At 43.2% G+C, this 20,354-nt stretch overlaps 1 protein-coding gene across 1 annotated transcript in view; it reads left to right on the top strand.

Annotated features, from left to right (window-relative positions):
* Window positions 1–20,354, top strand: part of FXR2 (FMR1 autosomal homolog 2) — a 1,381,282-nt gene that overhangs the window by 13,118 nt on the left and 1,347,810 nt on the right. The window contains exon 2 of the mRNA XM_044076212.1: window positions 13,295–13,347. Within this exon, the coding sequence (XP_043932147.1) occupies window positions 13,295–13,347 (53 nt within the window). The remainder of the gene's footprint in view (window positions 1–13,294; window positions 13,348–20,354) is intronic.

The following is a 20,354-nucleotide window of genomic DNA, read 5'->3' as shown; positions in this document are numbered from 1 at the left end:
TTCAGAAAGCCTACTCATTGGGAATCAGGATAATTCTCATCACTCCATATTGGCCTCGTCCGATTTGGTTTCCCTTCCTCCGGCCACATGTTTAGGAGGAGACGTGTACTCTGGACCTAGTTCCAGACCTTCTGACTCGTATGTTCGGAACCCTCCACCCCTCCCTCCAAACCATCAATTTGACAGCATGGCTGATCCAGTTCCCAACTTAGTCAGGCTTCACAATTTTACACCAGTAGTTAAAACACATCCTGGTATCCTCACACAAAGCTACAACTAGGAAGCTGTATTATAGCAAATGCAAGAATTTCTCACTTTGGGCTCAGAGTAAAAATATTGATCCCCTTTCGGCTCTGATCTCTTCTATTCTTGAGTTCTTATCAGAGCTTTTTGAACAAGGTTCAGCTGCAGCTACTATCAAGATGCAATTAGCTGCAATTTCTAATTTTTATATGAGAGACAGAACTTCTAACTTGATGTCACACAGATTATATAAAGCCTTTCTAAAGGGTACCTATTTATTAAGACCCCCAATTAAAGAACCATTCTTGCCATGGAACTTGAATTTTGTTCTAACATATCTGACCTTGCCCCCTTTTGAACCCTCATCATCTTGTGACTTCAAATTTCTGTCTTGGAAAACATTTTCGTAGTTGAAGAGTCTTGGAATTGCAAGCTTTATTAGTCAAATCTCCTTACCCTATCCTTATGGAAGATTAAATATTTCTCCGGGCAAACCCATCATTTTTACCCAGGGTGTGTTCACAGCATAACTTACACCAGTCTGTTGAGCTGTCTGTGTTTTCTTCCTAATCATGGTAACAAGGCAGAATACAAGTTGCATCAGTACGATGTGCATAGATAACTGCTTCTGTTTACATAGAACCAAAGATTTCAGGAAGTCTGATCAATTGTTCATTTTCAGAAGTCAAAAAAGGCATGCCAGTTTCTAAAGTCTCACTCAAACTGGCTCTCAAATTGTATTACCTTTATTTACAATTCTAATAACAGACAACTACCTTTCAAACTCAAAGGTCACGCTACTAGGGCTATGGCAAGTCATTTGCTTACCAGGCTAAACTATCAGTGGATAATATTTGTGCCGCTGCTTCGTGGGCAACACCTCACACATTTATCACTCATTACAAAGTGGATTTGGCCTCCAGGAACAGGGCCTCCTTTGGTTCCACTGTGCTGAAAAGTGTTCTCCCATGAGCCACACTGGGAATATGGTGCTAGTGACGCTGTACCAACCAGTAAAAATAAAGTCAAGATAGGAGAACATAACATAAAGAATTTAGGTACTCCCCATAACGTTTCATGTTTGTTGTCTGTCTCGCCATTCGTTCTTACCATCCCTCCCACCTTCTACCTGCCTGAGACTCCTAGAGAATCTGGAGGATTTTCTTCCTTGAACAGGAGCTCCTCTGGCTTTCTTTCCTTTGGTATCCTTTATTGTATGACTAGTGTTCACATATGACTGAGTAGCAGCAAACATGTTCTGGGGAATCGCACACTGCCTGACGGGAGATAGTTGTTTAGCCATGAGCCAAGTAAGATTTTCAGCTATAGTATGTGGCCTAGTCGGAGCCAAGGATTGGCTCTGAACCCAGCCAGTAAGAATGAATGGCGAGATGGACAACAAGCATGGAACATTGTGAGTACACAACTTCTTTTTTCTCTTCCTTCTGTCCTCTTTATGTTGTCAAGACAGCATTTGTGCCATTTACTAGTGTTCTCTCTTCCCTCCCCTGTGGGAATATCATAAGGACATATTTGTCATCCATCTTTTGTATAGTGTCACCTCTAGACCCCACCTAACTGGGATGTTTATGGAGGGTTCATTGAATGTTGGTTACTTACTAAGCAGGTTGGTTCCTTGGACCTCTACTTTACACCTGTCTTTCTCCTTTTAGATGTTAAAACCCTGATTTTCTTCTGTGCTGTGTGTAGTTTCTGAACCCCGTCCTTTTTCTTCATAAGCCTTTTGTAAGGGATTGACCTGAGTTGATGCTTTCTCTCTCTTCAATGTGGTAGCCTGAGTTTGTCTCTATGGAGATAGGCAAGAGGTTGTGTAGTATCTTATGATTTTGTCATACTTTGATTCTGGCTTCGTCTACCTTTGGGAAGCTGATTCATACAGCCTATACTAGATCCTGTTTTTTCTGTATGCAAAATGTAAACAATTATGTCTGTTGACCAATTCATGGCATTCCGGCCCTCAGTTTCTATCCAGCTTACTTTCCTGCCTTTAGGGTTTTAATAGCGCATTAATGACCGTCCTTATCCAATGCAGTTTTCTGTGAATCTTGCTCCTTTGTTGCAGGTTGCCTTTTTTTCTCCGAGGTGATACCTGAACTTTTCCTTCCCTTCTGATACATGTTTATAGGGCCATGGCTGTTGTAGCAAAGTTCAACCAAAAGAGTTTTGGGGAAGCTAGCTTGTAATATTTGTTCTATTAAAGTGTCATTTTTGTACCCATTATGGGGTCAGGGCTGTTACCTTTACACAGCCATAGTCCCTTCAAGGAAAATTTGAAGGCATGTGTCCTTTTTTTAAACTGAGGTATAATTTTTGTATGTAACAACCCATCCAGTGGGCCTACATTGTTCACTAGTTGCATTGCAAGGTTACACATCCCATTTGGTTACCACCACCAATCTTTAGAGATTTTTTAACTTTGTATTGCCTTTTTTCAGTCATAAGTCATAATTCCAGTACTTTTGAGTTTTTCAGACATGCAAGTCCTCTGTCATTTCCCTCTTTCCAAGGCATTGAGACCCAATTGTTCTTGTCTTTTTCAGAATACATAATTTTTTCATGAATTGCAACTGTCCTTTTGGTATCTAGAGGATATCTATGGAGCTGCTTTCCTTCTGGTTCTAATTTGCTGATCAAGGTCCTTCTCAGGAGTTAGTATTCAGAAGATGTTCATCTTTACCTAATCTTATTGCTTTGTTTTCAGAAGAAATGAAGTAGTTCTGTGGCTGCAGCCTTGCCATTCTCCCTCTATAGTCCTAATTTAGAGATTAAAAAGTGCATATCCTGTATAAAACTCTTGTGTATGTCGCTCTCCTAATTGTAGCTTTGACATTTTATTGGAAAAGTGCTACATTCTTTAAAGTGTCCATAGCCTCTGAACCAGGTCCTTTTGTGTTTAGTTTTAGATTGTTCCCTAGAACAGCTGCCCTAGGTGATGAGATCGGAACTTTGCCCTGAAGATGATGAATGTGGAACACCTGTCTTGTGGTTTGTTACGTGCATACGTATTGCAGTATGTCTGGTTTGGTCAGTTCCATTCTCTATAGATGTCTTTTACAGTAATTGTTGCATTTCTTTTTCTTGTGTTCATACTAGTTACTAGACTTGTGCCTTTCCACATTGCTTCTTGGTTTATTGACTTTGTGGTACATTATTGATGGAAAAGATTTGATGGTGTTCAAAATGTGGATTTAGAGTTTCTCCCCATGACTGTTATAACGTATGTCCAGTCATGGAAAACAATATTCTCATGGCCCTGTGTTACTTACTGACCTTCGTTCATGGGCTTAAGACTGAAAACATAAATTGAAGTATTGCTCCTTACCTGAAGGAGCAACAACCAGAAGGAACTTTATCCTACCTCACTGCCCAGTGGTCAGGTTTGAGAGAGCTTTTTTAACTCCATTTAAGGATCGATATCCTTATCATAAATGTATCGGAAATAGGTCTAACATCTTGCAGTACTTCTCCAGATCTAAAAAAAAAAAAAAAAAAAAAATGTAGTTTACACAGCTCTAGTGCTATTTTTTCATGAATCTGTGTTGCACTACTGACTTTTGCGATTCTTGTATGCCGAAACCCAACTTCCCAAGCTCTTCACCCTAGAGGCATGGTATACTCCCTTCTACATTGACATTTGTAATATAGAGGGGTTGGGAAAGTGTTTCTGGCAAATACTGTTTGGCCAGCTGAATAGAGTACAACTGCTCACTAAAAGTTACTTTTATTGAACATGTGGTGTTGCCTGAGGAGTTGCTATATGTACATTTCGGGGATCTGGGGATCTTCCTGGGGGGAGAGCTTGCCTTCCTGTAAAACTAAATTTATTTTGGGTTTGCTGAAAGTGGCTTTCGGCAGTGCTTTTGCCATTTTGTCTTCTAGACAAACAGCTTTTGTTAATTAATGAATCTGTGGGATGCTGGCAGGCAGCATCTTCAGATCATTCTTACTGCGGTTGTATGAGCAGTTCTAGTTTGTTTGCATTATCAGTCCCAAAGGTCATCCTGAGTTACAGGTATGTATACTAGAGGGGGGTGGTACTTTTCTTTTCTTTTTTTTTTTTTGGCATTTGTTGTGTTCTGAATAGTGTTGGTCGCTGGTGCATGTTGCAGTTAACACGCCTGAGGTCCAGGAAACAATGCACAGAGACTGACAATTTTATCTTGCAGGAGCCCCAGAGAATTATATGCCCAATTGGTTCAGTTGTGTTTTAAGATAAAGCATAAGGAGATGAATCTCTCGAGGAACGCATCTTGCTGAAGAGGATGCACGTCTGGTCCTGGTTTGCATTGTTGTCCCAACAGCCTTCTCATTATTTCCACAGAAGAATAAAATAATTGGAGAAGGGTCTGATGAAAAAGAGAGTCTGTGTGGCCACCAGTGCTACATTTCAGTTATAAATAGCCCCCAGACACACTCCCTCCAAGCAAAGACACTGGTGTCTGGGGTGCCTTTGTATTCCCCTATTTGATATCTGTTTTTGCTTGGGCCTCTGGCACATCCCCTTTGAAGGTTGTTACACTGTCTGCCATGCACACTTCTGTGTGCATAAAAACATCTTTGCTGTCTCTCTCTCTTGGGGTCTCTCACTCCAATGCAAGTATCTTTATCGCAGGAGAGGGTGGCATCCCAACACTGTTTCCAAGTTGAATGTGACAAGAGTCCAAGGTCTCAAATGTCTACTTGCATACTGAGGCCTTTAAGGTGGACTATACTCCCACATCTAGGCCGAAGGCTCCCAAGATAAAATGGATGTTGGTGATGGCTCGTTTCAGTGCAGACTTATTGCCCCCCACACACACACACACGCACACACACACCTAGGATCCTTTGCAAGATCTGTTAAGGCTGGCTTTGTATGGATTTCTTAAAATTCCTCTCCAGACAATCTTTCAGGAACTTTTATTTTTGGGGGTATTTGCTGGCAAAAGGAGTGAGCTTTCTTTTTTGAGGGATTCAAATGTGTCATACTCAGATGTGGAAGAATTGAAGTATAGTGACCAAGTGTGTCTTCTCTTATATCTGTAGCCTGACACTGAGGGGCTCCTTATCTGCATCACCACCACCTGAGGATGTCTTGTTTGGGAATACCCTTAATGGTATTATGGAGACCTTTAAGTGGCAGATGTGGAATTTGTCATAGCAAGATGAGGTAGACTTCTCATGGACCTGCCAGTACATAAGCCTTTGGCCAGTCCTGCAGTTCTAGAAGCTCTGGGTGAAGCATTTAACACTGTTGTTTTGTGCACTGACTCCCGTAGGATTGACACCCACAGGTATCTGTATAAGAGACTAGTTGTTGAACTACTTGTGGTGTCCATGGATTTTTACAAGAGCATCCATTGTGACTATATGGGAGCCCCTTTTCCAATGATGGAGCACAGAGTACTTAACTGTTGGGAAAAATTAACATGTACTTCAGCTATCAGCTTGTTATGTTGCACTTTCTGGAGTCTACTTTTACTAGGTGGAATAGAGGGCAGAAAGAACTGAGGGAAAGGCAGATGGAACTTCCATTCCTTGATTTTTAAGCACCCTGGAAATGTGCAAGTGTTATGCAGTGGATGTGTCTTGCAGGGAACAGCTGCTATGGTGTCTGGGGTTGGGATCCATGCGTATATGAGGACTGATTTCACATGCTCAGGCATTGACAGTAAAGTCATTCATACCTCATGCGATAAGGTTTTCTTTGGATCCCCAGCAGAGAAGTTGTTAAAGGTTGAAAAGGGGCATGCTGGCCTGCATGTTTAGTAACTACTTATGAGCCTAAAGTGCATTACAGAAGAACATATCAGGCTGACTAGTAGGGAAAGCTTGAAGTGTCACTGGCCATGATACTTGGAGGGAGCAGATGTGACTCTAAAACTCATTTCTCTGTCCTCCCTCAGGAGCTAACCTTCAATCCTCACTTTGCCCCCCCCCCCACACACACACACACATCCCTGAAGGATAGGGAGTGGAGTGGCTGCCTTTTCTAAGTAGTGGGTAGGTCCTGCAGATGATGAAGCAAGGTTGCAGGTCATCCTGCCAGAGAAAGGCAAGCTTTGTAGGTATTCCACAAATTCCCAAGGACCAAAAAGCACCTTGAACCTACCTTGTTAAATCCTTATCTCTAAGCAGCCATAGAGAAGACCCAAGAAGTATAAAAGGGGAGTAGATTTCATTCCATACTTTTTCATGGCCCAAGAAAAGGAAATTGCAGTCCCATTTTTGGATTGTTGCAGGTTGAGCAAATTCCTTTTAAGTCTCAATATTCAAAGTGCTGATCCTACAGTGCAATTCTGCCTTTGATCCTCCTATAGGCCTGTAAGGTTACCTGGACGTAAAGGATGCATGTGTCCATTTCCCTGTTGGTGCATTGGTCAGGCACTTGTAAGTAGGGCTTTCCCATTCCCAGTTTCTTTGCCATTTGACTTGTCATCCTCTCCCAATATTTTTACAATGTAAATGATTTTTTCAGGACAAAGGACTTTAATATTTCTCTGTACTTGGATAATGACTTTAACATTGCTATGTCCTCGAAGGAGATCTGGGAGATTCTACAAGTTTCTGTCCACTGTATCCAGTCCATGAGGCTATAGCTAAATTTTTACAAAAGTCCCATTTTTCACCCTCAAATCAAGCCCCCTTCCTAAGGGCACTGCTAGACCCAAGTAAATGGAAGGTATCCTTCTTTAAGTACAAGATCCTTTTTCTCAGTTTTCAGCAAGGCATCCAGCTTGAATTGTATATTCCATCACCAGATATTTTTTGTCGTGTACTTGATAATCTAAATAATAACACAACCAGACAGTTATTGCCTTTGATCTTAATCTTGGTTGATAGAACTTAGACTGTCCTCATCACTGAGATTAACACAACTAGTCAAATGTGGTACTAGGACTAACACTACCTACCTTAACTATATTTCAAAGCTGTCTCCTCAGAAAACAGCTCTTGGAAAAAACTAGATGCAACCTTACCAGCATGAACTTCCCCACATCCACCCCTGTATCTTACAAGGAAACCAACTCCTCTGCAAACCTGTAGTGCATTTTTTAAATTCACTATCAGCAGCCTGCTTTATAGTTTTTAACCTGCCCATACTATACTGCTATCTAAAACAACTAATTCATAAACTACAAACCACAAATATGTAAGTTTTTGCTGAACATGCCCTACTGGTCCCCCAACTGTCCTACTAACAGAGCCTTTGATGTAAATTGTCTTTTCTTGTCTGGAAATACTGACAAAGGCATCCCACAAGATTCATTTCTAGAATCTGTGCTGTTTACTCTGCACATAAATGATCTACCGTGAGATGACCTCTCTCAACTGCACTTTATATGCAGATAACATTAGCTTTACTATGGCTGGAACCCACTCATCTGCCATCAGCTCTTAAGCAAGAACTATGAGATTTTGGAACTGGCTTGTTGCAAATAAACTATCCAGTGCTAACAGAATTATGTTACTAGAAACTAGTTGCACAGGAACCCCACTCGGCTTTCATGAGAACACTGAAGAATATGAAGGTCTTGCCAAACACCATTATATTGGGTGAATTCAACTACCCAAACATTGATTTTGAAAACTACTGAAGCCCAAACACCCTCACCCAACGGTTCCTAGAATTTATAAACTCAAATGCTATGGAACAACTGGTCATCACTCCCACAAGAGGGGAAAACATATTGGATCTGGACATCACCAACATGGGGTCTCTATTTTCCACACCAGAGGTATACCCCTCATTGGTAAGATCAGACCATAAACTAATCTCACTGGACATCCATATTCCGTCCCCACCCCCAGCCAAGGAAACCATGGTGAAGAACTTCTCAAAAGCAAACTTTACACTTCTCAAAACCGAGGTGGAATCCTTCAAAGCTCCCGGGCCAGTGGAAAATACGGCCCAAAATGCAGAATCCTTTGCAAAAGCATTCTATGGACACCTACAGGAATGCATGGAGCATGCTATCCCAAATAAAACCAAGACTCACTCCTCCAAAGGCAGGAGACCTGTCTGGTGGACACCAGCCATAAATAAGCTGTACAGCAGGAGGAGAAAGCTACTACATGATAGAGCAAAAATCCCAAAAAGGGAAGGCGTCTCTGATCAGTACTAGCAAGAAGCTACAATCCCTCATAAAGTCATCTAAGGCTAGCTTCGAAAGAAAAATTGCACAAGACACTAAAGATAATCACAAGGCCGCCTTTAGTTATGTCAGGAACCTGGGAGGCAACTCCCAGATATGCTCTGAGTTAGTGCAAAATGAAAATAAATACACTGAACCCACAGACATTGCCAACATCCTGGCAGAAAGGTTCAGTGCAAACATATCCCCCTCTTCCCCCCCAAAAGAGCAAATATCTATCCCAACAGAGTGTAGCCTTCCTGAGATCACAGATGCACAGGCGAGAGCTGCCCTCTCCAAAGCAAAAAACACAGCATCAATAGGACCAGACGGTGTCCTGGGCTGCGTCTTACATGAGCTCAAAGAAGAACTAAACCCTCATATAAAGTCATTGTTCAGTATCAGCCTTACTACAGGATATGTACCCAAGGAATGGTGTACAGCAACAGTGGTCCTGCTCCACAAAGGTGGTGCCACAACAGACCCCGGAAACTATCGCCCTATAAGCCTGACTAGCCTGGTCTGCAAAGCTATGGAGCGTATCGTCATGGAAATCATAAACCAAGACATTGGGAACCTCCAGATACTGGATCCTACCCAATTCGGCTTTAAGGGCAGATCTTGCCTCTTGAACCTGGTTGACTTCTTTGAAACCGTTACTAAAGCCATAGATGAAGGGAAGGTAGTCCACACTGCCTACCTGGACCTCGCAAAAGCCTTCGACACAATACCCCACTCGGGCATCATAAATACGCTCACCAGCTTAAATATCAATCCCTATGTCACAAGATGGGTTGCAAACTGGCTCAGGGATAGAACCCACGTGGTCAGAATACAAGGTGCCATGTCGACTCTAAACCAGTTACAAGTGGCGTCCCACAAGGCTCAGTCCTGGGACCTCTCTTGTTCGGTATATATTTTTCAGAGGTACAGGCTAACACGGGTGGACTATGGCTGACCAAGTTCGCAGATGACTGCAAACTGGGTGCCATAATCGACTCTCCGGATGACACCAGCATCCTCCAAAAGGGTCTCACAGAGACGGATAACTGGTGCCAGAGCCATGGCCTAAAGCTAAATGCCAAAAAGTGCATAGTCATCCCCTTTGGGAAAAAGTGCCCACAAATTACCACATAGGTGGTAATCCATTAAGTATGGAAGAAGAATTAGGGACTTGGGGACCCAAGTAGATAGCAATCTCTCCTTTGACAATCACGTTGCCAAAATGATTAGAAAGACTTTCTATATCGCCTATCTTACCACGAAAGGGTTCACATCTAGATCAAGAGAGGTCATTGTGCCCCTCTACTCATCACTTATCAGGCCCATAATTGAATACAGTGCCCTATTTGGGATGTACCTTACCCGACACCTGCAGCAACTGGAAAGACCCCAAAAGTACCTCACCAAAGAGGATCAAGGGACTCAAACAGATGCCCTATGCAGTTCAGCTAAAGAAACTCCAGCTCTACTCAGTTGCGTACCGCCTACTCAGAGGCGATCTGTGTCTGACTTATAAAGCCATGTCCAACCCAGAATTAATGGACATGCTTCACCTCAGGAAATCCAAATCCCTTAGAGCTACACGCTCCAGGGACTTGAACCTCAGCACAGAAATAAATAGGACATGCTGGAGGGACAGATTCATATCCCAGAGGCTCCCCTCACTCTGGAACAAAATCCCAATCCATGTTAGGCAGAGCCCCTCACTGACCCTCTTCAAGAGAAATCTTGACGAGTGGATGGGAGATCGTAAGTTTACCCCTGGGATCTCTTCTGTGTCCCTGCTTGACAGAGGTACAGTAAACTAACCTTAAAAGGGCTACCTTCTGTGACCTACTATACAGAGGCACAGTCAACTAATCTAAAAGGGTGGTGAAAGCCAAACACACACTGGCTAGGCTTATAAATGCCCTAGGGCAGATAGCATAGTATCGACCTATGAACCTATGAAATCCCTCAGAAACTTGAACAAAATGTAACCGTACCTGTCACTTGTCCCTCAGGCCCCCCCCCTCCCCCACACACGCATACATGTTATCACTATGCAGAAGTACCTAGGAATGATTAACCAAACCCTCAACTTTCAGACTCACAAAAAGAAGCAGAAAAAGGTCTTAATCATTTGTGTCTCAGAACATATCCAGGCTAACTTACCCCAGAGTCAAGACAGATCATAGCCATTAATGTGCTTCTAGTTAGGTTAGAATATGGACTCTCTATTATAAAAGCTTAGTCTTCCCACATTTCCATATCCAGTCACCTGAGACAAAATACTCATGCTCATACACCTGGCAGCCCATGACCACCACTGTACCATCCTTCAGAAGGGGAAATGGTTGTCAGTTGCCTTCATACCCATTTTTCTACTAGGAACTCAACTAAAACATCCTATCAGACAATCACTGTCTACCACTTAAGCATTTATTAGAAGTCTGAGAGGTTGCCCACCAACTTAGATTAACACGTGGTCTGCAGTTAAAACTACCCTTCAAACTAACCAGGACTGAAATTGCTTACCTCAAAATTGCCCTTTTGTGCTGGAACTATCCCAGACTATATTAGGCTAGTTTCTGAAGTCTCATCTTAAAAGGCATCTTTCTGTGGAAAGCATAAATGTTAACACAAACCAGGCTAAACATGTTATGCAGTGAAAGTTTGTCATGTTCTTTTACTTTGACCCTGAGATATCTAATTTCATGGAAAACCAATAAAACATGCAACAAACTGCAAATGTTACTTTTTCAGTAAATTTATGTAACCTGCTTTACAGAATTTTATGAATGGACCACTTTCAGCTTGTACATGCAGTGTAAATACATATTTCTTCTGATGAAGGATTCTGAGGAAGTCCAACTTGCAATCGGACGAAAGCGCTTACTCTTTTTTCAATAAATTTGGTCTTCCTGCTTATATTTTTGCTGAGTGGTGTGTGGCTTCACCATTGAACCTTTTGAGCTGGTTTCTGAAATTTTTGTCATCGTTTCTATGGTTCCTGGTTTTGTTGGTAAATACATGTTTGTTGTGTATATTGTCTTGCCTTTCAGCCTGGGTCATTGCTGAAAAGGGTCCCCAGTATTGCTACTTGGTTAACAAATGAAAATAAAACCATAAAACTTTTTCCCCAAGTTCCTCAAAGATCTGAGGTACATGGCCTCTTGTATACTGATGCTCACCTGGTGAGACTGTATATGAGGAAATTACAGTGGTACTGGAGAAATGTTCCCATTATTATCCAGTGTCAAAAAATGAATCTTATGATGGACACTTTTGCAAACCCAATGGGTGCCTCTTGGGTTGCCCTACATTCCTGGATTTTCGTAGTGAAATTCTCAAGAGTTGGCCTTGGGGAGCCCATGTGTGGGAGGTTGTGTGGGAGGTCTGAGGATTCAGGGAGCATGCGACCAGGCATTTGAAAAGAAGCACTGTATTAAAGGAGATGGTGGCAGTGATTCTATCTGCCAAAGACTTTAAACTTAGCTGTCAGCAGGGAACATGCATATCCAAACAAATAACACCACAGTAATGAAATATATTAACATACAAAGGGCAGAAACTCCTGCCTCTTATGCAGAATGCTGTTGTTTACATGGGAGTTATCCCTGGGGGTCAGACCTGATCCTTGGGTCACTTCACATGCCATCCTTTGAAAATTTCTTTCCAGGCCAGCTGAGCAGTACAGACATCATTCAATAGATGCTGATCACCGAGGTATTTTTGGACATAGTTCCTGTGTGAATTGTACCAGAAGCAGACCTTTTTGCTTCTTTAAGTCTAACCAGTTGAGCAAATATTCTGTCAGGAAACCATCATGAGTCTTGGTCAAAAGATGCCTTTCCCATAACCTGATGGCTCTTCAAATTGTCAACCTTGTTCAAATGTATTTGCTTGTTTTGCAACACCATGTATTTTATACAGTGGCCAGAAAGTGTCGAGCTATCTTGGGAATTAGTTTTAGGCTTTTGTACTTTAGTGCTTTCCTGTAATAAATCTGGTCCATCCATGTTAAAGTCCAGAAATTCCATTATAATGAATGGCTGAAGAATAGTGATTTTGGTCTCTGTTGATTGAATGGTTTCAGAACCTAAATGTTTCCATATTGGATTTTGAGGTATGATGTTATCAAATCTTTATAAAAGACTTGGTGTAGTTAGAAAAGCTACATGACCATTCTTGTGATGATCTGTGGTCTGTTGTTGGGCTTCAGCTGCTTGTGTGGACAAAGGTGTTAGATGTGCAAGTGCAGTGTTACATTAGGTAACACAATCTGGTTGACATGACTTTTGGAATTCCATGTGTTCAAAATAAAACAAGATGGTAAAGAACATCTATAAGTATATGTTGTACTGCAGTGATCTTTCTGCTTAAATAAAAGGAGATGGAGTGTGTAGTAAGGCTGAGGGAAAATGGAGTTGGAAGATTAGTTTTGGTTATCGCAGGAGAGAGTAAAATCATTTTAGATCTCACTAGTCCAGTAGCCATATGTTGACATACTGCAGGTAACGGGAAAATACTTTAAATTATCTGTAGTAAATTTTAGTGATAGTCTCACTTTCAGACTAGTTGTCCAGGAACAACTCTAGGTAGTGAATAATCAACTGACTTGTCAATGGATAAAATAATGGCTGTAGCAGAAAATATTTGTGATAGATAATTGGTATTGCGTACAAGACATGTGAAATCAGTTCAGGTGGGCAAATTACAAATTGTCATGTTATGCGTACAGTCCTCCAGTTCCCGATTTTTAGTTAAGATTTAATATCCTGGAGGCTATTTTGTCCACTTCAGATACATTCTAGACCTGTAACATCTAGTAATAGTATCCCTTTTCACTGACTTGACAATGAGTTTTGCATGTTGATGCATGCCAGTAGAGTATAAAAATGGCTAAATACTTATTTTTTCTTCCATTCTAGGGTTTTGTTAAAGATGTCCAGGACGATACCGTCACTATTGCTTTTGAAAACAAGTAAGTACCTGCAGATCTTGAGTCTTACAGTTTGCTTAAGAAAAATGTTGGGGGAGTATGCTAGCTTAAATAATCCTGTTAGACTTAGACTTAGGTCCATGGTGTGCTGTTCACTTTTCTGACTTCTCTGTAATGGTACATATTTAATCTGTCAGTTTTCATTCACCATCAATGTGTGCTACAAATGCAGTGGTCCATTTTCACTCGCCCCATGTCTACAAAGATGAGGATGACTCAGATATGCAAAGATTACCTCTCATGATGGACAGTCACTTCAACCCCAACAAGGTCGCCCATTCGTACCTCCCCAGCCCAAGGTCATAGTGACCACGAACGCTTCGCAGATTGGGTGAGGGGGGACATTATTTGGAGAGGCCAACCTTCATATCAGTGTTCTGGAGATGAGTAGTGATTTTGGCATTGCAAGCATTACAAGATTCTCTCCCTCTCGGGACAATTATGATCCAAACTGACATGTTGGTGGATGTTCATTGTGTTTCACTGTTGCAGTCATTACACTTGGGTCATCCTGCTGGGAGGCTACCCGCAGTCGGCCTGAATTCCAAAGTCCTGGTCCGGCGTCGGTTGCTGTCGTCTCTTCCCTGACGTCAGAGTGCCAGGGGTATATAAGATGCAGCCGACGGAATTTTCTTCAGTCTTTCTTGCTGTGCAGTGCCCGAAGCAAAAGCAGTTTGCAAGTGCCGGTTGGCAGACTCCTGAGATTTTCAAAATTGAATTTCAGATCCGAAGTCTTTAATAAAGTAAGCACCCTGTTGGGGAAACTTTTTCTTGCTCCAGACCGATGTCAGTAAAAGTTAACAATTGTATTTCTTGTGGGAAGCAAATACCTCATAAGGATTTTCACTCTTACTGTATTCCTTGCCTAGGCCCTGACCACGACGTTGCTAGTTGTGGGTTTTGTGCTAGATTCAACCAACGCACTATTAAGCGTCTGTCTGATTTTGCTTTACATTACTTTGGCCGAAGGTTTAACTATATAATGCCGTCGGAACAACCGACGACCGGAGTTCATAAAAAGCGCAAGGACAAAGAAAAGGACATTCATCCGATGTCCAAAACCGACGAAGCCTCTTCTAGGCCAGTCGCCGGTTCTCAGTGAGGTGCTTTTGCAGCCCCTGACACCCGCTACCTCAGAGCCACAGGCCGCCTCCGACTCGCACGTGGAGACAACTAGGCCTCTGGAAACTCAAGGTATTGGGCCTACGGAAACTATTCCCTCAGATGGATCCGGAGCCGCTGAGCAGGCATCGGCTTCTGAGGGTGTTTTCAGACCTACACAGCTTACTATCAGGACCACTTCAGCAGCCAAGGCAAAGTCTAAAACACCATTAAAGACAAAGAAACAAGTACAGCATTCTCCTGGACAGTCATCCATACCAAAGAAACAGATGCTCAAAATGGCCGAGGACCTAATTACTTTGATCAGGGGTTCCCATCCCCCTCCTGATAAAAGGCCTAGGCAAGACACTGACTATGACTCCTCTGGCCAGGTTTCTATTTCCTCTGATTCCTCTTCAGAACTGGGATATTTTCTTCCTCCCTATGAGGACTCTGATGCTGAAGAATCTATCCTTTCAGCCTCTCCTACTGAGGGATTACTCTTTTGGGGAATCCCTGCACATCATGAGGGAGCATTTCCATTGGGAGAGCCAGGATTATTCAGAATCCAAGAAAAGGCTCAGAGACTTTCTTTTACTGCCTCAGCACAGGCCCCTTGCTATCCCCCTGTACTAGATATTGTTGATGTTTTTTCTGAATCCAGTTTGTCTCCTGATTCTTTACCCCCTGCACCAGTCAAGCCAGATAAGTACTACAGGGTCTCAGATTCTTATAAATTTCTTTATAAAAACCCTGCTGCTGACCCAGAAACAATTTCTCAGGGTCCCAAAGGGGTCAAGGCTTCCACTGCAAAAAACCCTGTTCCCTCTGATAGGGATTCTAGAGCACTGGACAGATGGGGGAAGAAAGTTTACACCTCTGCTACTTTAGCTGTAAGGGCTTTAAACTGCCAGTTTCACATGCTCAAATAACAATACCTAATGTCTTTGCTAAAGCAGAAAATGCTTACAAGCTCAGAATGTCCTGAAAATAAGGAAATGCGGGATTTATTGCATGCAGCTGAACAAGTGGGAAAGCATACTTTGCAATGTGGTTTTGATTCATTAGAGGCTTCTTGCAGAGCCGCAGTTACAGGTTCTGTCATTTGAAGGCATGCTTGGTTAAAAGAACAAAGTTTACCTGATCATGTTAAAGCAAAATTATTGGATGCTCCATTACAGCATGATACTTAAGGTAGAAGAGGTGTTAAAGAAAATGGAGGATAAAGCAAAATGAATGTAGACAGTAAAGGATTTCTTACAGGTTCAGCCACCCAGATTTAGCAGGAACTGGCCTTCAAAAAATTGGTCCTTTTCAGTGTCGGACAGGCCACAAAGAGGCAGATACAGACGCCCAAGAGGCAGATCTCAGCCCCAAGCCTCATACAGACCTAAACAGTGGGGTGCTTCAGCCCCCAAAGGCGGAGAAGACAAATCACAACCTTATAGGAAACAGTCCCAATGATTTTCCTCTACCTATGCCAAGCACTTACCTTTTGGCAGCACCCTTAGGGGGAAAACTAGCACTTTTCTCACAAAATTGGCACGCAATCACCCAGGACAAATGGGTACTGAATATTGTTTCTCAGGGTTACAGGTTCCACTTTCACACACTACCAAGACCAAAAGGTATGCCAGACCTGCCATACAGTCAATGGGCAGAGTCACAAAAACAAATTTCTGCTCTCATGGACATGAGGGCTATTCAAGAAGTACCGCAGGAAGAGCAGGGGCAAGGATTTTACCCAAGACTTTTCTTGGTACCCAGAAAGGACAACACTTGGAGACCAGTACTGGACCTGTCTACTCTAAATACTTTTCTGGACGTTCCAAAATTCAAAATGTTGACACTGCAGAAACTTCTACCCATGCTGGGCAAGAAGGCTTGGCTAGTTACTTTGGACCTCAGAGAGGCATACCTGCATGTCCCAGTCAGATAAACTTGCAGAAGATACCTCAGATTTATAGCTGGTTCAATGCATTACCAATTCTCTGCACTGCCCTTTGGCTTATCTACTGCGCCCTGGGTCTTCACAAAATGCCTGGCACCAGTAATTGCTTATTGCAGACAAAAAGGAATTCAAATATATCCCTACTTGGACGACTGCCTTATTCAAGCAGAGAGCAAGGACATTCTTCTAAAGCATCTGGCGTTTGTAAAAACATTACTAATTTGCCTAGGGTACACAGTAAACGAAAAGAAATTAAAACTAGTGCCCTCTCAAGAGAGAATATTCTTGGGTGCAAGCTTAAATATAACTGCCCTGATGGCTTATCTCACACCAGACAAGCAAAGGCAACTGACTCATTACTTTCAAATGATGGCAACAAAGACCCAGCTACCTGCAAGAAAAATTCTGCAGGCTTTGGCCTTCATGGCATCCTGCATCCTGCTAATTCCATATGCAAGTATGAGGAAGCTACAATGGTATCTAAAAAGTGTTTGGACTCAACATTGCCACAGCCTGGAAACAATAATAACTCTTATTCCCTGCCTGCAACAGGAGTTTCGATGGTGGGCACTGGCCTGTCACCACAACAAGGGACAGCCTTTCACTTTACCCACAGCCAGGTAGACACTAACAACAGATGCACCGAATTATGCCTGGGGGGCACACATGGCAGGAAAATGTATTCAGGGCACGTGGCCCGCGGACCAAATGCGTCTTCATATCAATCAGAAAGAGATGCTAGCTGTACAGAATGCCCTGACAGCCTTCAAGGATCTACTACATCCAGGACAACTATTGCTAAAGACGGACAATACTACAGTTATGTGGTACATAAGCAAGGGGGTACACATTCCTACCCCCTCTGCAGGTAAGCCATGACTTTGTGGAACACAGCACTGACCTATCAAGTACATCTGCAGGCACAATTCCTGCCAGGAAAGAAAAATACTCTGGCAGACGAACTAAGCAGAAACCTCATGGACCCTCACGAGTGGAAACTAGATCCACAGGTCTTCAGCATGACAACAAGGAAATGGGGATGCCCAGACATATATCTTTTTGCCTCCCCTCACAACTGCCAACTACAGAGATTCTGCACAAGGACTTATCACTCACAAGCATGGAAAGTGGATGCTCTTATCATTCAGCTGGAAAACCCTAACTGTTTATGCCTTTCCACCACTGCCTCTCCTTCCCAAAGTACTCCTAAAAGTCAGACGAGAAGCCAAAAATGATTCTGATTGCCCCAGACTGGCCACGCCAGCACTGGTACCCAATCCTAAAGAGCTCGTCTCAAGGCCCAGCCTGGACTTTACCTCAAATTCCTCATCTTCTGACTCAACAAAACAATCAGATCCTGCACAGCCAACTCAGAACCTTAAATCTGGCTGCATGGCAAATATAGCCACTCAGAACACGCCTCTCTCTAAAGCTGTTATGGATGTCATTTTGGAAGCCAGGAGGCCAAGCACCAGGAAATCTTATGCAGAAAAATGGAAGAGATTCTGTGCTTGGAACCAGGCACAAGGACTTGAACCACTTGTTCCAAATATTCCTCAGATTTTACAATACCTAACTGAGATGCTGGACAAAGGCCTATCCTTCTCATCAATTAAGATCTATGCCTCTGCCATTTCAGCTCATTACAATACGGAACCTCCTATTTTCTCACATCCACTGCTAAGACAATACCTCAGAGGGGCAAAATACATAAGACCCCCATGGAGAGCACAGTTACCTACATGGGACCTCAACTTTGTCTTGGAAAAGCTCACACTGCCTCCTTTGAGCCAGCCAATACAGCTGATAGAAAATTCTTATGGAAAACTGCTCTGCTCCTAGCAATAACTTCAGCAAGAAGAGTCTGAGTTACAGGCATTAATGGCAGTGGAACCTTTTATCATTTTTCATCCGGACAGAGTTTCTCTAAGGACAAACCCAACATTTATGCCAAAGGTCGTATCCAGTGTGGCTCTTAACCAAACCATTCATTTGCCAACATTTTATCCAAATCCCCAGAATAAAGGGGAGAGACTTCTGCACTCTTTGGACATGCACAGGCAGCTATGCTTCTACCTGGACAAAACAAAAGCTTTCAGAAAAACTGAGCAACTGTTTGTAGCATATGCTGCAGGATCACAAGGAAAGGCCATCTCAAAGCAGACCGTTTCAGAATGGATAGGACACTGCATTCGTTTCTGCTATGCACAGCATGGCAAGTCAGTGCCTAAGAATATTAGGCCACATTCTAGCAGGGCAACAGCCACTTCAGCAGCCTTTCTCAGAGGAGTACCAACCAAGGAAATTTTGGAAGCTGCAACTTGGAGTTCAGTGCACACTTTTACCAAGCATTATCACTTACCTCTTTACTCTAAATCCAGAGCAGGCTTTGCCACTGCAGTGGGCCTCATAGCCACTCCTAAACCTATTTAGACCCAGCCGCCCTACCTCAGCTTTGGGATTCAACCCAAGTGTAATGACTGCAACAGTGAAAGACGATGAACATAGTACAGTTGTGTACCTTCCATAAATGTAGATGTTAGTGTATTCACTGTTGCAGTCCAGGTTACCCACCCTCCATCCCCCTTTCTTTGCTGGGACTTGCCTATACTTCTCTATCCTATACAACCTATGTGGTGTATTTGCTTGTAGATGAAGGTATTATTTTTATTTTGCTGTACGTTTTTGTAAGCATTATGTATTGCCTACCTTCTTGGGGGCACCTGACATCTGGGGCAAGAAAAACTGAAGAAAATGGCGTCGGCTGCATCTTGTATACCCCTGGCGCTCTGACGTCCGGGAAGAAGCTACAGCAACCGACGCCAGACCAGGACTTTGGAATTCAGGCCGACTGCGGGTAGCCTGCCAGCAGGATAACCCAAGTGTAATGACTGCAACAGTGAATACACTCTAACATCTGCATTTATGGTAGGTACACAACTGTACTTTTGGTATCTCAGCAAGCAAGGAGGAACCAAGTCCTTACCCCTTGTGTCGAGAAGCTGTGAGTGTGGCAGTGGGCAATAGCTTCCAGTCTCTTTCTGGTGGCAACATACGATGTTCATCGTTCATATAGCTGCAGTCATAATAGATGGGTTCTCCTGCCGTCAGGCGGGTCCTCTGTCGGCCGAATTTCAAAGTCTAGGTGGTCCGGCGTCGGTTGTCGTCGCTTCTTTCCTGACGTCAGTGCGACAGGGGTATAAAAGAACCAGCCGACTCCATTTTCTTCAGTCTTTCTTGCCGCGCGGTGCCCGAAGCAGAAGCAGTTCGCAAGTGCTGGTCGGCCAGCTCCTGAGATTATGAATATTTTGCAACCGAAGTCTTCTTGAAAGCTAAGTACCCCGTTGGGGAAACTTTTCTTGCCTCAGGCCGATGTCAGACAAAGTTAATAATTGCATTTCATGTGGGAAGCAAATACCGCATAAGGATTTTCATTCCCTCTGCATTCCTTGCTTAGGCCCAGACCACGACGTCTCGGCCTGTCGTTTTTGTGCTACATTCAACAGACGCACCATTAAGCGTCGGGCGGAGTTCGCCCAACACTATTTTGGCAAAAAATTTAATTACATTATGTCGTCGGATACTCCGACTCCAGTTTTGAGTAAAAGACGCAAAGATAAGGACCGACATACGAGGTCCACGGCTTCTACCGACACCACGCCAAAGCCGACTACAGGTGGTCCGGTTCTCAGTGAGGCAACTACGCAGCCCCTGACTACCGACGACACTTCATTGGCGGTGTCTACTGTACCCGAGGTCGCAGGCTCTTTGGCCCACACCCCGACTACCGATACCGAAGCCACTCTTGGCGGTGAAACTCAGAGTTTAGACAGGTCTGCTACCTCTCAAGGTGTCTTCAGGCCTTCCTCTTCTTTTTCCATCAAGGCTTTCACTAAGTCTAAAGCAGCCATGCATACTAAGAGACAAGCTCCACAGG

The sequence above is a fragment of the Protopterus annectens genome, chromosome 7.part0, assembly GCF_019279795.1.
Source record: "Protopterus annectens isolate FY-2018-M chromosome 7.part0, PAN1.0, whole genome shotgun sequence".
NCBI classification, from domain to species: Eukaryota; Metazoa; Chordata; order Ceratodontiformes; family Protopteridae; genus Protopterus; species Protopterus annectens.
This window is presented reverse-complemented; position numbering and strand designations above follow the sequence as displayed.